The 23,066-nt window shown below is 38.5% G+C and overlaps 1 protein-coding gene across 2 annotated transcripts; it reads left to right on the plus strand.

Annotated features, from left to right (window-relative positions):
- Positions 1-2,633: 2,633 nt before the first annotated feature.
- LOC133248105 (killer cell lectin-like receptor 2) lies at positions 2,634-17,658 on the plus strand. 2 transcript variants are annotated; one of them, XM_061417856.1, is made up of 8 exons: positions 2,634-2,916; positions 4,352-4,468; positions 6,642-6,731; positions 8,173-8,412; positions 11,116-11,258; positions 13,460-13,566; positions 16,903-17,050; positions 17,136-17,658. In XM_061417856.1, the coding sequence occupies exons 2-7, from the start codon at positions 4,354-4,356 to the stop codon at positions 17,039-17,041; spliced, it is 834 nt and encodes a 277-aa protein (XP_061273840.1). In that variant the 5' UTR covers positions 2,634-2,916; positions 4,352-4,353; the 3' UTR covers positions 17,042-17,050; positions 17,136-17,658. The 2 variants fall into 2 exon arrangements, with proteins under 2 accessions (XP_061273840.1, XP_061273842.1); XM_061417858.1 differs by lacking the exon at positions 4,352-4,468 and having other exon boundaries at positions 2,637-2,916.
- Positions 17,659-23,066: the final 5,408 nt, after the last annotated feature.

The following is a 23,066-nucleotide window of genomic DNA, read 5'->3' on the forward strand; positions in this document are numbered from 1 at the left end:
CATGGAAGAGAGGGGCTGATATTTCAAGCCAGATCTACTCAATTCCAGTGGCAAGAGATTTGTTGAAAATCCAGGCCCTTCTGAATTCAAAGTCCATCTGTGCTCTATGTATTCAGTCAGGCCTGATTTTAAACATGGGTCAAGAATTAGCATGACAAATAGATGGGGAAACAATGGGAACAATGACAGACTTTATTTTCTTGGGCTCCAAAATCACTGCAGATGGTGACTGCAGCCATGAAATTAAAAGATGCTTACTCCTTGGAAGAAAAATTATGACCAACCTAGGCAACATATTAAAAAGCAGACATTACTTTGCCAACAAAGGTTCATCTAGTCAAAGCTATGGTTTTTCCAGTGGTCACGTATGGATGTGAGAGTTGCACTATAAAGACAACTGAGCACCGAAGAATTGATGCTTTTGAACTGTGGTGTTGGAGAAGACTCTTGAGAGTCCCTTGGACTGCAAGGAGATCCAACCAATCCATCCTAAAGGAAATCAGTCCTGAACATTCATTGGAAGGACTGATGTTGAAGCTGAAACTCCAATACTTTGGCTACCTGATGCAAAGAACTGACTCATTTGAAAAGACCCTGATGCTGGGAAACATTGAAGGTGGGAGGAGAAGGGGATGACAGAGGATGAGATGGTTGGATAGCATCACCAACTCAATGGACATGAGTTTGAGTAAACTCCAGGAGCTGGTGATGGACAGGGGGGTCTGACGTGCCACAGTCCATGGGGTCACAAAGAGTCAGACACGACTGAGTGACTGAAGTGAACTAAACTGCCACATTTTGACAACATTACTATTTCGCCCAGCCTACTCCCTACGTTCTCTCATCAGACTTCATTCGTTTATTCATTTCTGGCATTGGGATCGAGGGCTCAGAATCTTTCTGTTTTGAGATCGACAAAGCCAATGCGGGGTGAGGGTAAAGAGAAGAAAATGCCTAGCAGTAAATATGCCTGAAGTGTCCAGACTCTACCCATGAAATTTTGCTTGTGTGATTGGATTAAATTAGGTTCTTGGAGGTAATTCTGTTGACCACTTGTCCACGATGATAAATGGCAGACTCAGTGGTGATTCCAAAATTAAGGGTTGCATTGGAGAACAGGAGAGAGCCAGCTGAGGACCAGACAACAGGCATCATAACCTAGGGGGTGGTAGTGGTCAGAACATTCAGTTGACTGTTTATCAAGTAGTCTGGGGAAGACCTGGGAGGTAAAGAATGGGGATGCCTTCTAAAGAAAAGGTGATGGTTTGGTTATGGCTGGAAGAGAAAGGTAAGCAAGGAATGTGGTTAGAGCCTGGTGAAGTAGGGCTGGGTTTCTCTGCATAATCAATTTCACCGTATGTTTTCCACATCACTTTCCCCACACTCCATATTCACCGTTATCACCTGATTTGGAGAGCAATGTAAATTGATTTCATAGAACTGTACACCTGAAGACTGACAGTATCTGCATCAATTGAAAGTGAATGTCACTGAGAGATTTGGGGGTATTCTGGGAAGATCTGACTCAGAGAAACAGACTTACAGAAACTGATTTCTTTTTGCTGAAACATCATGTCTTCATGAAGTAAGATTCATAGATGAAACTCAAATAGGAGAATAGTTTATCAGTATCTTTTAAGAATATCAAATGTTATCATTTTCATACAATTAGTATTGTGTAAACAGAAATAACTTTTCTGGGGGGGCAATTGGTAATATGTATCAAAGCTCTTTAATTTACATACCCCTTGACCCCATATTTTGTTTGAAATGTTTTCCTAAGAAAATATTCAAAAGTACAGGCCAAACATTTTTTATATTCACAAAAAGTTGAAAACAACATAAATGTCCAGCAATACAGGATTTCCTGAATAAATTATGGTATAATCTATATGGATAATAACTATACAATTGTTTTTAAGATCACACTTTAGATGAATATTTTTAAATGAGGAAACAGTAGAAAACAAGAGATCAAAAGTACTGTGTGTGGAATGACACCAACTCTGATAGCAAACAAAACATACAGATAAAAAACTAGAAGCATATACACCAAAATTTTATAGTGGAATTATGTTTTAAAATACTTTCTAAAATACGTTTATCTGCAATAAACATAAATGGAAAAAGAAATCTTTTATTGTTTTTTTAAATAATTATTTATTCATTTTAATTGGAGGATAATTACTTTACAATATTGTGATGTATGGCCTCTGCCATACATCAACATGAATCGGACATAGGCCTACATGTGACAGCTCTCTCCTGAATCCCTCTCCCGAATCCCTCCCTCACCCATCCCCCCAGGTTGTCACAGAGCACCGGCTTTGGGTTCCCTGAGTTATACATCAAACTCCACTGGCTATCTACTTTACATGTAGTAGTGTATATGTTTCAATGCTGAAATCTTTTATTTTCAAATAGCAATCTGTAAGAGAAAGTTCCTAAGAGACAAGTTATTTATTTAGTCATAATATTTCTTGTGTACATGTATCTATATTTATGCACATACATTTTAATCAGTTGTTTTTGCTAGTAGTTTCTAAGGATGCAAGTTTTTGTTAAAAGATTTACTTTTTGTTTCCGCCAAAGCTATGTTTGTTTGTTTTTTCTGTCCTTCAATGTAGATTTTGAATGCACCTAACTGGTTGGTTAGTTGAAATGGAAGAAGATATATTCATGACCATTTTCCTTTCTCGTCAACATCAGCTTTTGTCATACAATTTCCTTTCATCACTTTGGTCAAGAGGAGGAGCAGAAAATTTTGAGTTACAGCATGATTCAAAGACAATTCATGTCCGCCTCCATTTTACAGCCTCTCATGCACCCGAGGAATCAGGGATTGTAAAGGCCAACCTCTCTCACCTTGTTCTGGTCTGTTTTTTCCATCTGCATCACTGAACGGCACAGACACAGGTAATGTTCACTTTTTATTGTCTCAGATCTTTGTAGCTGAGTATCTATTAGTCCTACTTACTTAAAAAAAAGATTCTAGAGAAAAAAGATTCTTGGAATATGATAGTTTATTATAAATGACTTGGCATGAATATAGGAGGGATAGGAAAGCATGTTTTAAAAAAATTGATTGGGTTAGAACTGCATTCACTCTATGGAGATGAAAAATGTAGTTCAGCATTTATGGAAAATTATTTTCTTTTTAAAAAATTGGTTATGATTTTTAGCTTTGTGTTATCAAAATAAAGAGGGATTGGGGGGGTCAATAACTTTTTATTTAGGTCTAATGATTTGCATATTGTCTTATCCATCTTGAAGTGTTCATGTGAGTAATCAAGTTTAGATACTAAAGAAAAGAATTAAAGAATATAGTTACATGTGCTATTTGTTTTCCATTTTTACTGTTTATTAGCATCTTTTCACACTGATTAATATAAAAACAAGGTACATCATAAATATCTACAGTTTAAAGTTTCTTTTTATATTGATATCAACTGATAGATAGAGTCCTTTATGGGTATTAACTAAAGACTGCCTGTTAACAAATTTTATTTTCACATAGGCTTCTCTTGCAGCTAGAAGATTATTTCTCTAAGTTTAATATGCACAGAATCATTTGGGATTAAAAATCCACGTGTCTGGGCTCTAATGTAAGAGATTTTTATTCGGCACATCTCCCACGAGGCACTGGAATCTGAAATGTTAACCAATGTGCAGTGTTAACCCTCAATAATTTTCTTTTGCAGATAGTATATGGGATATACTTTGGTAGAGTCATATTATAGTTGAAAAGAACAACACAGTATATTTATCTACTCAGGTCAAGAAATAATTATCACAAACTGATATTCCAATCCTTCTAAGAACATTTTACTATCAATAATGTAGATCTGAATACATAATATATATGTATATGTATATACATACACTTTTAAAGCCAAGATATTTATGTTTTTCAAAATCTCAAAAAAAATAATTTTTGTTTTTTGAATTAATAGTTTTAAAAGTATCTCAGTAATTTGTGATGGTATCACTTTGCCTAACACTTGTATATGTATTTTGAACATTTTGAGCTAAATGGAATAGGACCCAGCCTATTTAATCTATCAGTAAATTAAAAAAAAATTCTTCCCATATTTTCTAATAATATGGCTATAGTTACTAGGAGTATAAATGACTTTAGCAAAAATATTGAAAGTTTCTCATTTCTTATATAAATCAGGCTCAGTCTACGTACTTTAGGCCCTTGAAGGAATTACTGAGCATACATCCACATGCGCACACGCATAATCTTCTTAATCCTAGTATATTTTACAAATGGACATTTTAATTTTTCTTTGGAATGAAATCATTCAGTTGAAAGTTTTAATGCAAAACATATATTTGTTTACTCTAGAGATGAGTGATCAAGAAGTGACTTATTCCACCCTGAGATTTCTTCAATCACCTTCAGAGTCACAAAACAGATTAAGACCTGATGGTACTCAAAGACCTGACAAGACTGAGGAAAAAGGTACACGTTTGAGACATCTAGATTCACCTGACTCTTGTGTGCTTGCTAAGTCACTTCAGTCGTGTCCAACTCTCTGTGACCCCATGGACTATAGCCCACCAGGCTCCTCTGTCCATGGTATTTCCCAGGAAAGAATACCAGAGTGAGTTGCCATTTTCTCCTCCAGGGGATCTTCCCGAACCAGGGATTGAGCCTGTATCTCCTGTGGCTCCTGCACTGCCGGCGGATTCTTTACCGCTGAGCCACCAGGGGAAGCCCTCTTACGGACTGTCAGACTTTTGACGTTAGAAATAAAAAGTTCTATCCATATTCTAGGTGTTTAGTTGATAATAAGAAACCATAATAGTCTTTAATGATCTTTTAAAAAAATTGTGCAAATGTAGAAATTAATGCATTCTTTTAAGCTTGAGAAGGTAATAGAGTGTTTTTATTCAAATTTGGTCAAGAGAAATTCACAAGGACTCTTTTTTAGTTCCCCAACTAATCGAATCTGCACCCTGTGCACTGGAAGTACGGAGTCCTAACCACTGGTTGGCCAGGGAAGTCCCTTGTGAGGGCTTCCAAAGTAAGAGACAGACTAGAGTCTCAAGAAAACATTGCAGTTCCTAGAGAAATGTCTTACAGAATGTGAAGACATGAGAAATACGTATTAGAAGCAGTGTTTTTATTTAGACAAAAGGTATTTTGGTGTCTTAAATATTTACCAAACCTTAATGGCAATGAAGAAACAAAAATGTTCAAATCAAAAGGGCATTCTAACTTTTCCATTCTCTCTCTGTACCTTCGAACAGTGTCACAAACTCTAAACTGAAAATGACTTTTACTGATTTAATGTAGTGTCCATCAGAGATACAAATTTTGGATATATATATATATATATATATATATAGAGAGAGAGAGAGAGAGAGAGAGAGAGAGAGAGGATCTTGAAAGTAGGAGAATAAATAGAGCATTGCTAGAGAAAAAAATTTTGAAGATAAATGGAGAAAAATTGATTTCTAGGAAGTTCTTAAGCGATGGAGCCCAGTAACATTTGCAGCTTCAGAATACTCACTCTTGGCTACTAATTTCTCATGAATATTGCCTGCTTTTTCCTTCTTCTTCATGATTAGTTGTGATCACAGAAATATGCCTGTCATTGTGGATTCTCATGAGTATTGTGTTTATTGCCATCTGTGCTTTTGTGGACAGAGGAGCCTGGCAGGCTACAGTCCATAGGGTTGCAAAGAGTCATATATGATTGAACAGCCTCCCTGCAACCCCCGCCCCCGCCCCGACATACACACACCTGTCTGTGCTTTTCTAAGGGATGCACACACACACACACCTTTCTGTGCTTCTGTGCTTTTCTAACAGAAGCATTTTAAAAATCCTCCAATATTCTTTTTGTGGTGTAGAATTTCTGCAATGGGTGAATGTAAATAAAAAAAACCTGAGACTTTAAAACTATAATTACTAGATGGCAAATTAAAAACAGTGTGTATCATGGATTTCTGTAAAACATTTTTTAAAATTTTATGTATCTTATTTTTGCCTGTGCTGGTCTTGGGTTGCTGCTTTTGGACTTTCTCTAGTTGCAGTGAGCAGGGGCTACTCTCTGTTGCCGTGCACTGGCTTTTCATTGTGGAAGCTTCTTTTGCTGAAGAGCACAGGGGCTTACCAGGTGGCACAGTGGTAAAGAATTCTCCTACCAATGCGGTGTTTGACCCTTGAGTTGGGAAAATCCCCTGGACCAGGAAATGGCAACCCACTCCAGAACTCTTGCCTGAGAAATCCCATGGACAGAGGAGCCTGGTGGGCTACAGTCCATGGGGTCGCAAAGAGTCAGACTACTGACACGCACACACATGCACGTATGTGCACGCACGCACACACACACACAGACATACACACAGAGATTCTAGGGCATGAGGGCTTCAGTAGTTGTAGCACACAGGCTCCGTAGTTGTGGTGCATGGGCTTAGTTGCCCCACAGCATGTGGAATCTTCCTGGACCAGGGATTGAACTGGTATCCCCTGCATTGCAAGGCAGATTCTAAACCACTGGACCACCAGGGTAGTTCCTGAAAATTTTTAGAGAAGATTGTTTCTGTTTCAAATGGTGTCCAGGTTGAGATGAGTAGTGGGTCAGGCTCTGTCCTCAATGATCACTTTCTTCCTTCTTTATTTAAAGAGTCTTCAGTGCCCTGGCATGGCATTGCAGTGACTCTTGGGATCCTCTGTTTCCTTCTCTTGATGACAATCACCGTGCTGGGTATAAAGAGTAAGTAACTGAAATACATCCAAGTCTGAGTACTAGAAATAACCACTCATTGTGTAGGTACCAACCACGCTCTATCAATTGTTCCATGGTATAATCAGAGAATGTTCCAGGGAGTTTTTTCTTAGTGATTTTTTCCCCAGATATAATCACGGTGTGGTTTTCATTTTGTTTACCTATTCCTGTATCTCTGAAGCTGTAATGAGCTGTCTTGTTCTGTATAAGGCATGTTAACATTCTTTCTGATATTAGAATCTGACTTAGCACAGAAGACCCCCTTTTCCATGGGGGATACCATCTCAGACCCCCAGTGGTGCCTGGAATCACAGATAGCACTGAACCCTGTACATACTATGGTTTTTTCCTATTCATACACACCTACGATAAAGTTTAATTTATAATTTAAGCACAGTAAGAGAATATCTGAATTGTGAGCATCACTACTCTTGTGATTTCAGACCATTATTAAGTGAAATAAGGGTTGAATACTAGCACTGCATACCCTGACAGCCATCTGATGAAGGCTACCAAGTGACTGATGAGAGTGGGATACGTTCAACAAAGGAATGATTCCCCCTCCTGGGGAACACGAGAGGGATGGCACGAGTTTCCATCACACTATGCGGAAATGCGTGCAATTTAAAACTTATGAATTACTTATTTATAGAATTTTCCGTTTAATATTTTCAGGTTGTGGTTGATGGGGTAACTCAAACTGCAGAAAGCAAAACCAAGGTTAAGGGGAAACTATTGTAATATTCCACCTTCTAAATTTACACCACTTTGAATCTCAGATACAAATTCTTTGAGAAACAACTGTTTGAAAGTGAATTATGACTTTCTCTTAATTTTTAAAAAATCTATAATAAGGAAATGATTTAGTAAAATGAGTGAGTCTATGTATGGATGTTAGATGATGTTGAATGTGCCCTTTAGTTTTCATTTGAGTTCCTTGACATCTTTGGGGAAAAGTACTAATATGTTACACTCAGATAAAACTATGTATTTGGGTCTTCCTCTCTTTTTTCTTATGGATATTCTGTCTATTCCAATGATATTGGTGCAATTTCTTCATGCTGTTTAGTGTACATTTTCATACTCAGAAGATGTGTTGCTAAGTGTTGGTCAGTTTCTCCTTCGGTACCTATTTGTAGACGACACGCTAACTTACAAAGAAATTGAACTGAATGCTTAGATGGTACCATCATAATTTTATTTAGAAATCATGATTTATTTATTGTACACTTAGGTGGCCCATAATGAGAAATCTGGTGTTTCAGTTTATATGGTCATGTTGTAGAGGTGTTACTTTCTAAATGTAAAATTAATAATTAAAGGAATGAAATAGGTTGGTTGTCAAAGTGAGATTTTTTTCTCCTGTCCTAATTTCAACAGTGAAGTTTTATGAGTACTTTAAAAATTATATCTATGCTGTTAATTTTAGTTTCCCAGTATATTCTAGAAAAACATCAACAGGAGGAAGCTCTACGGAACCTCAGTCAGAAGTATGATGTTATGCAAAACGACAACTACTTAAAGAAGCAGCTTTTGACAAAGAAGACTTCAGAATGTGATAGACTAAATGAAACTCTTCAGCAAATAAAAGGATCGTCGGACTTAGTCTTTACAGAAAAGAAGGGGTGCTATCACAAAAAGAAGTCTTCAGAGTCTTTGCCAAATACAGGTATGGAGGAAATCTTGAATTGAAGATTGCACAATTTTCCATTACTTATTCCTCCTCCAAAAGTTTTGAGGCTTAATACAGGCTTATGTTGTGTGTTAGGGATCCAGGTCTGCTAGACAACTTTTAATTTGTGCCTCTTAGATGTAGCATGGTTATTTGAGTTTGCTTATCTCAAATACAGGATTGAGACGCCAGGAATCATGTTTGGATGAATAGTCTTATACTTCCCAAACTCAATTGCAGTTCTTGCCTTCTTATGCTCCCAGAAGGTAAAATAGTATTATATCAGGGCCCCTGAAAATTTGGATTGCTTTAGACCTGCAGGCAAAGTAAGACACTTCAACTTTGTTGCTGACATGAAATATTGAGACTATCAGTAAAAATACATTTAGGCTAAAATAAATGCAAGTCATTTTATTTGTATGCTGTTGTAAAGATAACTGTGTGATTGTGTTTCCATTCTGCACTGACTTCAGATATTTGATCTATTTTATGATTAATATGTACTCCCTCCAGGGGGCTTCCCTGGCGGCTCAGCGGTAAAGAACCTGCCTGCAATGCAGGTGACGCAGGAGACATGGGTTCAATCCCTGGGTAGGGAAGATTCCCTGGAGGAGGGCATGGCAACCCACTCCAGTATTCTTGCCCAGAGAATCCCATGGACTGAGGATCTTGGAAGGCTACAGTCCGTAGGATCGCAAAGTCAGACAAGACCGAAGTGACTGAGCACGCACACGCGTATTCCTTCTAATACATCTACAAGACTTGCCAGAGTGTTGATGTTTGTGTAACACTGTGTGATGATACTATTCAAAACATCTAAGAAATAATATTAAATCTCATACAATAATAAACTCTGTTATGCATAATGATGGAATGAATTGGCCTGATTAATCAACTTCTAAATATTTTGTTTAGTGTTTATTATACAAAGAGATTTTGCATATTTGATATTATTTAGGTATGGTAGTTAGTAGAAATGTACTGTTTCCTATTACTGAAGAATTAATAATATTTTATTTTTTTGTTTCTTTTGTTTTATTTTTTTACTACCTATAAAAAATTTAGATTTCATGCTGTAGAAAGGTTCACGTCTTGTTTTTTTCCCCTTCTGTGGCCATTTTTCCGTAGCCTTTTTTTTTAATTGTTTACTTTTGGCTGTGTTGGGTTTTGTTGCTGCACGGGCTTTTCACTAGTTGTGACAAGTCGGGGTTTCTCTCTAGTTGCAGTATGTAGACTTCTCATTGCGGAGCCTTCTCTTGGCGTGGAGCATGTGCTCTAGGGCACACTGGCTTCAGTAGTCATGGCACAGGGGCTCAGTAGTTGCGGCTCCCAGGCTCTGGAGCACAGGCTTGATGGTCATGGCACATGGGCTTAGTTGCTCCATGGAATGTGGGATCTTCCCAGATTAGGGCTTGAGCCTGGCTCTCCCGCATTGCCAGGCAAATTCTTTACCACTGAGCCACCAGGGAAGCCTCTTCCATAGTTTTAAATACTCCTCACAAACATGTTTTTTAATGTTATATATTATTGCATTGCATTTGTAACAATTTAAATGTTTTCTTTATTAGACTGTTAGACAGTTTTGTCTTCTATAAATAATCATAAATGTACTTTGAGGGATGAATAATATTTTGATTTGGTATATTTTAAGCAATGAGGACAAGAAAAATTTCCAAAGAATAATTTTAATTTTCTTTAGAAGGCATTTCAGAATCTCTAAACATGTATGAAGTTAATTTTATTATTATAAAAACAGCTTTTCTGAGGTATTATTAATATGCAAAAAGCTACATATAATTAATGTATGCAACTTGATGAGTTGGGACATATGTATATATGGATAAAAACATCCACAATTAGGGTAATAGGCATATCTATCACCTTCAAAAGTTTTCTTATGTCCCTTTCTGCTCTGTGGTAAGAACACTTAGCATGAGGTCTGCCCTTGTAACAAGTTTTTAAGTGTTTGGTTCATTATTAGCTACAGGCACCCTGTTGTACAGCAGATCTCTAGAATTTGTTCACCTTGAGTAACTGAAACTGTGTACCCATGAAACAACAGCCCTTTCCCCTCCCCCAGCTACCCCTTTTCTACTTTCTGTCTGACTACTTTTTACATCTCATACAAGTGGAATCATGCAATATTTGCCCTTTGTCATTGGCTTATTTCACTTAGCATAATTATCCTCGTTTCATCCATGCAGTTACTGATGGCAAGATTTCATTCTTAAGGCTGAGTAATATTCCCTTTATTTTTTATATGTGTGAACTCTATATTTAGTTTTGGCAATAGACAAAAAAGTAAACATGACATTGTTAATTGTTATGTTTCTTGATACAGGGCAATAAAAACAATGTTGATTCTGTAAAAGTAGTCACCTTTGGTTAATCAAGAATGTGCTTCTCAATTGTTCTCTGTCTCTGTTTTCATATCTCAGAAGCCCAGTGCTGGAAAATTAATATTCCCTTTAGACTAGATCACATTTTCTTCATCCATCAATGGACATTCCATTTCTAGACTATTGTGAATGGTGCTGCAGAGACTATGGGAATGCAGAGTTCTCTTGGCATTCCAGACTTCTGATGAAATTCACATTATCATTATTGATAGCTGTTAAGATTTTTCATAATAAGTATCTTCCTCTGCTTAACAAAATACCAGATGAAAAGACGTTTAATGCTTCACCTTATGTATTATAGGCGAACTCAAGGAAGTCTCCTGGTGGTGTTGGGGAGTAAACTGTTACTACTTTACTGATGAAACTAATAACTGGATGGGATGTAACCAGACTTGCCAAAGTCACGATTCATCTCTTTTGAAGATAGATGATACAAAAGAACTGGTATCATGGATTGTTATATGTACTTTTATCCTCTAGGCCTCTCTCTTTCACCTTTGGGCCCAAGATACTGAGAAAATGGGGGAGTTTAGAAAGAGGAACCTTCAGTTATTCCTTGGGTCATGACTGTCAAGTGAACAAAAACTGTATAGTTAAGAGTCACACACACACACAAAAAATCAAACGAACAGATTTTCCTAGTGAAATATCTTTGGTCTTTCCTTCTGTTAAACTAATTACTTAAAAGTAAGAACCGAAGAACATGAAGACTGTATCACAGAGAACCTCCTTGAGGATAGGAGTGGCAGTTGCTTCTTGGAGATCAAAACTGATGAGCTAAGTGTGGCATTCATCACAATCCCTAGTAAATATTCCCCTCTTGGTGAATGCTATTCTCAAATACCTTCTTGTTTTCCATAAAAAAGATAAAAAATTAGTGAGCAGAAGAACTTGCCTACTAATAAGAGTATGATCTTGCTATTTTATAAGCATTCAATACATATTATCTATCAAGATGAGCACGATTATTTCCAAAATGGAAACCCCCTTTAAGATGCAATTTGGGTCTTTGCAATCATCTCCTTTACTTAGGACTGAAAAAAAAGCATGCCTTTCCTTTGATGAAGTACTTAGTGAAGTCTAGTTGCTCAGTCGTGTCCGACTTTTTGCGACCCCACAGACTGTAGCCTACCAGGCTTCTCTGTCCATGGGATTTTCCACACAATAGTACTGGAGTGGATTGCCATTTCCTTCTCCAGGGGATCTTCCCAACCCAGGGCTTGAACCTGGGTCTCCCGCATTGTAGACAGACGCTTTACCATCTGAGCCACCAGGGAAGTCTTAACCCTTTGGTAAATGGCAGCCTGGAGCCAACAGTTATTTTTTTCCTATAAGGTGGAAACTGAAAACCCAAAGGCAGTATGGTTTAGTAGTTACCATTAGGAATCCAGGAGCCAGACTGCCTGGTACTGAATTCAGTTCTGCCGCTTAGTAGCCGGGTGACCCTAGGCAAATTACTTAACCGCTCTGGGCCTCAGTTTTCCCACCTGTAAAATGTAGATAATAATGAGAAACATAAAAGTGGTGGTAGTTTTACAAATTAGCTTTATGGTAATTTTCATTGCATCTGTAGGCAATGTTCTGGAGGAGGTAATGGCAACCCACTCCAGTATTTTTGCCAGGATAATCCCATGGACAGAGGAGTCTGGCAGGCTACAGTCTGGGGTCTCAAGAATCGGACACAACTGAGTAACTGAGCATGCACGCATGTAGGTAGCATTTACTTGATCAATATTTGTATATATTATATAAATATGTATATCTCTCAAAAAGAATTGTAAAAAGAAAATACAGTGCATTTATCTTTTAAATTTATTGCAAATAAAAACTATCCACACACACAAAATGTGTTTTTACAGAGAAACAGTTGCAACTATCAGTCTGAAATCTCTACTTATTATCTAGAAAAACAAAACAAAATGTTTATGCAAATCTAGCAGATATTTTAAATCATAACATGAAAGAATTATGATGTCAAGTCATAAAATAATTTTTTATGTTTGTTGCACTGAAATAATTAAAATTATATTTAGAAATATATTCAGTCATTTGACCAGACATTATGTACTATGTCACTTTGATATATTACATTTGGGGTCATAGTAAATATTTCCAAATATGGCCCTGTTTCCCTCTACCCCTTCCAACTACTGAATTACAGCAAGTCTTTTTTTTTTTTTTTTATGAAGTTGAAGGCTCTAATGCCCACATCCCCACAAACATTTGTTATTTTAATAATTTGTTTAAAAGATTTCTTCTTTCACTTGGAATATGTAATGATTATTTTTCTTAACCCTTAAGTTTTCTCTGGAGCATGACTTTGAATGGTTTCATAAAATGTCATGTATTATTTAACAACTCTTCTATTGTTAGATATTTAGATTTAAACTTTTCCACATTTTAAATAACCTATTAGACTGGCAGCCATTTGTAAGAGAAATAAACTAATAGATGAAAATTAATTTGGAAAATGAAAATACAGGGGTTGAAGGAAGAGAGGGTCTTTTAGGAAGGATGGATGAAGGATCATGTAGAAATTAGCAGACCACTGGTAGTAGAAACAGCTGGATCTTTTACCTGACTTTGTTTTCATTCATTTAACAGATGGTAATGTAGTCCCATGATATGTTTTGTTTCCTTTATAGAAACTTCTTCAACCCCAGACTTGTCAAAATTCCTACTGGATTGGATTATCATTTAGCAAAATGGAAAATAGGTTGAAATGGATTGACAATGGCATACCTTCTAGACTGTAAGTTTCTGGGATGCATTCAAACTCTAATATTGGTGTTGGGTTGGAATAACTGTTTCTAAAAAGAATCTTCATGTAGCTCAACTCATTTTCAGGTAGAAGTCATTAGTAAGAAGAAGGAGAATGATTTAAAAAGTGTTTCAGGAAGTATAGTTAAAAAGGAAGAGAAGCATCATACAGAGTTATTAATATAAAATTACGATGCTAAACAGATGTTCAGAAGCATGTGTTATGAGGACCCCAGACTAAGACAGAATCATTAGGTAAGGTGATTGAACCATTCTGAGTCAGCCATAGTGATCCCTTCCACAACCACAAATAAGTATTTTGAGTATCCTCAAAATTCACTTGAAACTCCTTTGTATTAGTGGTGGTGGCAATGGTTTAGTCACTAAGTCCTGTCTGATTTTTGCTGCCCCATGGAGTGTAGCTTACCTAGGTCCTCTGTCCATGGGATTTCCCAAGCAAGAATACTGGAGTGGGTTGCCATTCCTTTCTCCAGGGGATCTTCCCAACCCAGGGATTGAATCCGTGTCTCTTGCATCTCCTGCTTTGCATGGAAATTCTTTACCATTGAGCCATCGGGAAGCCCTTGTATTAGTAGTTTATATTAATTATAAATAAACGTAAATGTGAATATAAACATACACACATGCATGCATACACACACACACACACCCACATCCTCTCTATGGTCCTTCTATTAGGTGCAGTACTTTGTGAACTCTTGTGTTTACATTTAGTTATAATCTATTCAATGATTTTTTTTTTTAAATCTGAACTGTTACATTTTTTATTTCTAAGAGTTCTATTATATCTTCAAATCTGCTTGCTAGTTACTCATGATTTCAAACTGTCTTGAATTTATTGATTTCTTGAAAGATATTTATCATCCTCAATTTATATTTGGTATCTGATCATTTTAATATTTGAAGTTTTGTGGGTCCAACCTATCACATCTTTTGTTCATGATGTCATTTTCTTTGTAGTGGTTAGTGATTTTTTTTTTTTTTTTTTTGAGCCTTTGGAAGTTATTTGAGGATTGAGATGAAGGTGGCTTCCTCAAGGAAAAAATTTGCCTTTGTTGGCTGTCTTGGGGCATTGTGAATCTGAGCAGTTTTTAATTCTAAATTTGGGCTCTGCAAGTAGTGTGATTCTGGGCTGCAAACCTACAAGAGATGTCATTCAGAAAACAACCTTAAAGTAATCATAGTCTGTGACTACAGTTTCAGGTGAACATTTTCAGGGCCAAAATAAGATGCTCACATTGCATAATTAATCAAATCCATGTTAAACACATAGCACTATGCAAGGGGAAAGAAATGGGATAGCCTATCACACTTGGATGGAATGGGATAGGTTGTCACAGTTAGGAGAAGGGGCAAGTGTGTGAAAAGATGGCCTGGATCCTAAGTTACACACTCGTCGTCTGACCTAGCTCTGTGGTATCACACTTCCCTGATAATGGTGGAAGGGGCAGACTTGAGATTTTGAGTAAGGGGGCCAACAGACAGAAGGTTCTTGTGGCCAGCACATACCTTTTTTCTACTGGGTGGATACAGGAGCAAGCATGCCTGGTAAGAGCTGCAGCTTTGCAATTTACCTGAGGGGCAGCTATGGATTCTACTGGAGTTCCTCAGGCAGGGGGCCAGAATGAGTGTCACCCATGGGTGACAACCTTAAGACTGAATGTAGAGTGTCTATGTTCATCATGTATATCTTATGTATGATAGTTTATGTCTGCTTGATTCTTTCTTCCTTTCCTATGTTCAGCACACATAGGTTCTACTTACTCTTTGTCTTTGTGTTCAGTTGCTCAGTTGTGTCCAACCCTTGGACTGTAGCCCACCAGATTCCTCTGTCTATGTAAGTTTCCAGGTCAGAATACTGGAGTGGGTTGCCATTTCCTTCTCCGGGGGATCTTCCCAATCCAGTGATTGAACCTATGTCTCCATTGGCAGGTAGATTCTTTACTGCTAAGAGAAGCCCTCTGCTTACTATATCTAACAAATCGCATAGGTTACTAACTTACTTAACACATCTGGTACTTTCTGCTTGTGCTTCACAAGCTATTTAGTTTCATTTATCTTTCTTAGTTGTTTCTCTTTTTATCTATAGCATATTCAAGTATTCCTAGGTAATATAACAAATGCAAATTGCATGAGGTGTGGTTTGTGATTTTGGATTATTAGGTGGGATTATTCCTTTTCTCTTCTGCTTAAATTCAAGGTTCAAGACAGTCCTAAGGTAGTTTGTATTGGAAATATATCACTTTTGTCTCAACCCTTTTGGTAGCTTGTTTTCTATGCATTGAGTTGGCCACAAAGTTTGGGTTATTCTGTAAGATGTTATGAACTTTTTTGACCAACCCAATAGAATTTTCATCTTGGGCAGAATTCATTCTTTAGTCTGCTACATCTAAGGGAAAGACTGGTTTCAGTGCTTCACTAACCCTTCTGGGTTTCCATCTTTGCTTAACCCTCATAGTCTGAGCATGAATCTGCCTATTGCCAGTCCATGAACTTACTCAAGAGGTTTAAAAATTTTTTTTCAGTATTTTAAACTATTTTCAACAGGAAGATAGTTCTCCCCTAATCTACCACTTTGCTGAAATACAGATCTTGTTTTAGATACTTTTTTCAGTGAAATTTTAATGTTTTAGTTAGTAACTATTAGCTCTGGGGGTAACAGAGAGAGGGAGAGAGGGAAAGAAAAGATATAAAACATCCATTCAACAACTTCATCTCTGCCTATATTCCGATTCTACTTTTTCTTCTTAAATTATATTCACATGCAACCTTGTTACCTGTATCATAGAAATTCAGTTCCTCTACTTTTAAATATCTCATTTTAATTGAAATAATTAAGACAAGAAAGCAGGTTACTATGCCATGATCCCAACTAGCAATATTGCTCTCTGATAAAAAATTCCCAGTGTGAAACATGTGAGGTTATAGATGTGATCAAGAAGATGTTATTCTATTTAATGGGATAAGAGCAATAGAAAATCTTTTAGTTTATTTATTTATTTGGCTGAGCCGACGCTTAGTTTCAAATATACAGGATCTTTCACTGTTGCATGTAAACTCTTAGTTGTGGCTTGTTGGCATGTGGGATCTAGTTTCCTGACTAAGGATCAAACCCAGCCCCCTTGCATTGGGAGTATGGAGTCTTAGTCACTGGACCATTATGGAAGTCCCAAAAATCTTTTAGTGATGAACTTATTATTAATATTTCCATAGGCCAGATATTTAGAAAATAGATTTAAAAATATGATTTATGTTGTTGTAAGCTGCAGAATTAAACAGTTGACCGTGTATGTTTTCTGTCCTACAGGAATTTGACAATAATGGATCATCGTTTTGGGAAAAATGAATGTGCATTTTTAACCTCAACAAGAATAGAAACTATTGACTGCTATAACACCTATAATTGTATCTGTGAGAAGAGAATTGATTGCTTCAATAAACACTAAGAAGAAAAGGTGAAATGGAATTTTGTAAATTTTTTTGTTGTTGGTTTTCTATAGTAATTTGTGGTTAACTATAAATTAATGTTTTTTACTGCAGGACTTAGTTCACTGTAGAAACAGAGATGAGATGGAAGAGGAAGAGAAAACGCTTTTGGACTGTGATCGAAGACATCAGATGCCATGTGTCTTTTTGGGGAAGAGAGAATCATTTTGTCCTTGGAGAGCAATTACCCCTTTCTTTGAATGGCCTTGAGGAATTGCTCTCTCTTTTCCTGAAACACCCCTAGAATCAATTAGACAACTTTGATAAATAGCTTGAGTTTTTTCCTTATTAATAGGATAAATCATTTCAATAGATTCTGGCTTTGAGAGATCATAATTAATAACTGAAAAGTACTTATCCTCCCTCCCACCCCATCTAGATACTTACCTCTCATTAAAAATAATTTTGCTGTAATTTCAAACTTACTGAATAGTTGAAACAGTAGTACAAGGAACTATCATGTAACCTTTACCCATGGTTACCATTTGTTTAAATTTTACTGTATATGCATTTTTATAGTTTCTTCCTCTCTGTATCTTTCCTTGCTGATTCATTTGATAATAAATTTAGGACGTTATGCCCTTTTGTCTAAATTTTTCACAAGAACAAGGATTTTGTCCGCTATAACCATAGAACAATTGTCAAAATCAGGAAATTTAGCACTGCTACAGTACTATGAGGGAAGTCTGGTGTGCTGCAGTCCATGGGGTAGCAAAGAGTTGGACAGGACTGAGCCCTTGAACAACAAATAGCAGGCTTCCAGTTGATACACTGTCTTTTTCATCAGCTCTAGACGTGGCCCTTCATAATTAGAAACACAGTGTTACAATGTACACAGTGTTACATCACTTTTTATACAAATGGTAGTGGAAAAGGAAGAAGAAAAAAGACATAATGTCTTATCGTATAACTATAAAAATATAGCTATAAAGAGAGCTGTAAAAAGTAGCTACCAATACACTTGTCTCTGTAATAGGTTATGAAGCCATAGTTGAATTTATCACTTTCTATTCCTCCTACTCATTTTTCTCATGAAGCTAATGCCTCAACTAGTTGTGCAGCTGACTGGTGTCGTGATGGTGGCTAGAAGAGCTCTAGTACTGAAAGGTTGTTGCTGAACTACGAAAGACGCTGGGATTCTTGGCCTCTGGAGGAGAATTCAATCCAGGGCCAGAGACAAGGCTTGATCACTCAGAGCTTTTGTGTAATAAAGTTTTATTAAAGTATAAAAGACATAGAGAAAACTTCTGACATAGACATCAGAAGAGGGCAGAAAGAGTGCCTCCCTGCTAGTCTTTAGCTGGGTGTTATATAGCTACTGCTGCTGCTACTGCTGCTAAGTCGCTTCAGTCGTGTCGACTTTTCGACCCCGTAGACGGCAGCACACCAGGCTCCCCGTCCCTGGGATTCTCCAGGCAAGAACACTGGAGTGGGTTGCCATTTCCTTCTCCAATGCACGAAAGTGAAAAGTGAAAGTGAAGTCGCTCAGTCATGTCCAACTCTTAGCGACCCCATGGACTGCAGCCTACCAGGCTCCTCCATCCATGGGATTTTCCAGGCAAGAGTACTGGAGTGGGGTGCCATTGCCTTCTGCTAATTAAAGAAAGGAAATGTCTCAAAACTCAGAGAATGACACCAGGCCCCTCCCCCACAGCATGCATTTTTGAGATACCATTGGCACCAGGATGAGTCATCCTGGACCATAAAACAATTGACATGAATCTTGAAGAAAGGCAGATTTCAATACAAATATATAGTTTCATTAACATAGATTAGGAGAACAATGTATTGAAGGAGGAAACAGAACAGGCTCTATTTTGAAACCAGGACTCCATCTTGGGTTGGACTGTGGACTTGGAGCTATATGCCCAGTATTTATGGAAACGATATACCAACAGGAAAACCAGGCCCCCGGAAGGAACAGCCCCAGCACTCTCAGTCGCCTGAAAGATACCCTAATTATCTGTGTAACCAAATAGAATCATACATTCTATTATGCTTATTGGGGTATGACCACAGGCCTATTGATAATTGTCCACTGTTAACTACCTAGGCTTAAGGCATATGAATCATGGATTAACTTTTACTGTATCTTTCTTTTGTTCAGACTAGTTTCAGCGAATTTGGGGAAGTGGGTTTGGGCATGTACACTTAGGGTATATAAGGTTTTCACAAAAACTGGTCGGGGTCCTTGGTTAAGAGGAGACTGCCTTGGGCCCACCCGTGTCATAAATTGCACTCCACTATCTGCATTGTCCTTCTGAGTTTGTTTCCCAGAACGCGTGGCTACAACAGTATAACATACTGGTTTGTCAAGTCTATTCTGAGGGTTCTGAGCCTTTAGGTGGAACTGACTTGAAGACAGAGTCTGGGGTAAATACATAGCACATTAACAGAGCTTAAGACAAACATTTCCGTAAGAAAAATGCATTGGTTAGCTCAAGGTTTAAGAAAAGTTAAGCTCAGGTGGAACCAGGTGTCATTATGGCAACACAGCATTTTAAAAGAAACTTCTTTTTAAATTTCTATAGAGAAGGGGAAGGAGAAGGCAATGGCAACCCGCTCTAGTACTCTTGCCTGGAAAATCCCATGGACAGAGGAGCCTGGTAGGCTACAGTCCATGGGGTCGCGAAGAATCAGACAGGACTGAGCAACTTCACTCTCACTTTTCGCTTTCGTGCATTGGAGAAGGAAATGGCAACCCACTCCAGTGTTCTTGCCTGGAGAATCCCAGGGATGGGGGAGCCTGGTAGGCTGCCGTCTATGGGATTGCACAGAGTCAGACACGATTGAAGCGACTAGCAGCGGCAGCAGCAGAGAAGGGGAAAAAAATGTAACACTAGTTTATTTCTTCCTGCCACTTACGGGAGAGATAAAAAAATGTCTGACACTTGCAGCCTATTTTCACCGTTTGGAGACCCCTGGCCTTCCCGCTTATTACCCTGTCAGTACCACAGTCCTTTATGTCTCAGCACAGAGAGGAATTCAGTGAGAGGAAAGTGGTAGATAAGAATTGATTTATTAGAATAGGACTCTTGTCAGGTTTACAAGTGGGTAGGTGAGAAATGCCATTCCTGGAGAACTTAGTGGGGTACGGTTTAATAATAAAAGGAAAAGTGGGCATGGGGAGAGGAACTTTCTTGTCTTTCTTGAGTAGTCCTTATGCTTCCATCATCAGCTCCTCCTCCATGTTGGGCAAGGGAGTTTTCTTGTCCCTACATGGTCAAGCTAGGTTCATAAATTATTGTTGTTCATGTGTGCACAGAGCACGCCCTAGGGATCATTAACTTTCTGAGCTGGGCAGGATTTGGGTCTCATACCACCATTGTTTTATTGTTTGGGGGCATGTCTTGTGCTTTTGTTGCATGGCTTTGTTGCTAAATAAACTTGCTTGGTTTAGTGGTTAAGCAAACACGATTTTGCTTACAAAAAAGATCTTCACGATCCAGATAACCATGATGATGTGTTCACTCACCTACAGCCAGACTTCCTGGAATGTGAAGTCAAGTGGGCCTTAGGAAGCATCACTACAAACAAAGCTGGTGGAGGTGATAGAATTCCAGTTGAGCTATTTCAAATACTGAAAGATGATGCTGTGAAAGTGTTGCACTCAATATGCCAGCAAATCTGGAAAACTCAGCAGTGGCCATAGGACTGGAAAAGATCAGTTTTCATTCCAATCCCAGAGAAAGGCATGCCAAAGAATGCTCAAACTACCACACAATGGCACTAATCTTACTTGCTAGCAAAGTAATGCTCAAAATTCTCCAAGCCAGACTTCAACAGTATATGAACCATGAACTTGCAGATGTTAAGCTGGATTTAGAAAAGGCAAAGGAACCAGAGATCAAACTGCCAACATCCGTTGGATCATTGAAAAAGCAAGAGAGTTCTAGAAAAACATCTACTTCTGCTTTATTGACTATGCCAAAGCCTTTGACCATGTGGATCACAAGAAACTGTGGAAAATTCTTAAAGAGATGGGAATACCAGACCACCTGACCTTCCTCCTGAGCAATCTGTATGTAGGTCAAGAAGCAACAGTTGGAACTAGAGTTGGAACAACAGACTGGTTCCAAATCAGGAAAGGAGTAGATAAATGCTGTATATTAACTTAAATGCAGAGGACATCATGCTGGGAAAGATTGAAGGCTGGAGGAAAAGGGGACGACAGAGGATGAGATGGTTGGATGGCATCACCGACTCAATGGACATGAGTTTGAGTAAACTCCGGGAGTTGGTGATGGACAGGGAGGCCTGGTGTGCTGCAGTCCATGGCGTCACAAGGAGTCGGACATGACTGAGTGACTAAACTTAACTGAAATGAAACACAATTTGCCCAGTCTGGTGACTCAGCAGTAAAGAATTCACCTTCCAATGCAGGAGACAGAGTTCAGTCCCTGGGTCAGGAAGATGCCCTGGAAAAGAAAATGGCAACCCACTCCAGTATTACTGCCTTGGAAATCTCATGGACAGAGGAGCCTCAAGGGCTAACAGTTCATGGGGTTGCAAAAGAATTGGACACAACTTAGTGACTAAACAATAACAAAAACCTGCTTTCTTGAGTAATCATTAACTTACAGAAGTCTTACATATTTTTTCTACTTACAGTCCCCGAGTGGCATTAACGACTTGATCACTTACTTTGTCGCTTTATTCTGTCCCTATCAGTTGGGATCCCTTATCTAGTGTAATGACCCCTCCCAACTGTTTCTGTCCTACTGTACAGCCGGGCTTTATTTAATTAGACTATCTTTGTTATGTCTTCCATTACCTCAGGATCTCTGGGCTACTGTATTTATGTAACTACCCATGACTGCAAGAAGATCAAACAAGTCAATCTTAAAGGAGATCAACCCTGAATATTCACTGGAAGGACTGATGCTGAAGCTGAAGCGCCAGTGTTTTGGTCAACTGATGCGAAGAGCCAACTCATTTGAAAAGTCCCTGATGCTGGGAAAGATTGAGGGCAGAAGGAGAAGAGGGCATCAGAGGATTAGATGGCTGGACGGCATCACCAATGCAATGAACATGAACTTGGGCAAACTCCAGGAGATGGTGAGGGACTGGGAGGCCTGACGAGCTGCAGTCCACGTGGTCACAAAGAATTGGACATGACTGGGCGACTGAACAACAGCAGCAACTACCCATGAAGGAATCCTGCCAAACTAGGCATAGAAGGGAGCTAGGACTCGACTGCCCTGAAGGACATCCCCTTATTACAAGTGTTCAGGCTCGGCATAATTTCTCCATCTTGAGCTTCCTGACCTATTACAGAAATGAGGAACCTTTTATTAGATGGAAGCATGCCATTGTTACATAAAATTTAAATACTAATGTAAGGATGGCAATGAACAACAAGGTTAGAATACACACCTTTGGGCCTATTTGTGTTCAGGCCTATCCTTTGCTCTTCCCTCCTCAGCTTCTTATTGTGGGGAAATGAACACCTCCAAGCAGCACTTCCCAGTGTCTTTAACCAGACAAACCCCGAGACAAAACTTAAGTGCTATCAATGCTGATGCTGAAGGTCCAATACTTTGGCCACCTAATGCAAAGAGCTGACTCATTGGAAAAGATCCCCCAAAGCTGGGAAAGATGGAGCGCAGGAGGAGAAGGGAGTGATCAGATGGGATGGTTGGATGGCATCACTGACTCAATGGACATGAGTTTGAGCAAACTCTGGGAGATAGTGAAGGACAGGAAAGTCTGGTGTACTGTAGTCTATGGGGTCACAAAGAGTCTGACAGGAGTTAGCCACTGAAAAGCAACAACAGTCAATGCTGCTGTACGGCATAGGGCTCGGCTTGGTGCTCTGTGATGACCTAGATGGGTGGGGTGAGGTCGTGGGAGGGAGGCTCAGGAGGGAGGGGACATATGTATACATATGGCTAATTCACTTTGTTGTACAGCAGAAACTAACACAACATTATAAAGCAAGTATATCCCCCACCCCACCCCCCAAAAAATGTTTTATAGGGCAAT

The sequence above is a fragment of the Bos javanicus genome, chromosome 5 (genome assembly GCF_032452875.1).
Source record: "Bos javanicus breed banteng chromosome 5, ARS-OSU_banteng_1.0, whole genome shotgun sequence".
Taxonomy (NCBI): Eukaryota; Metazoa; Chordata; class Mammalia; order Artiodactyla; family Bovidae; genus Bos; species Bos javanicus.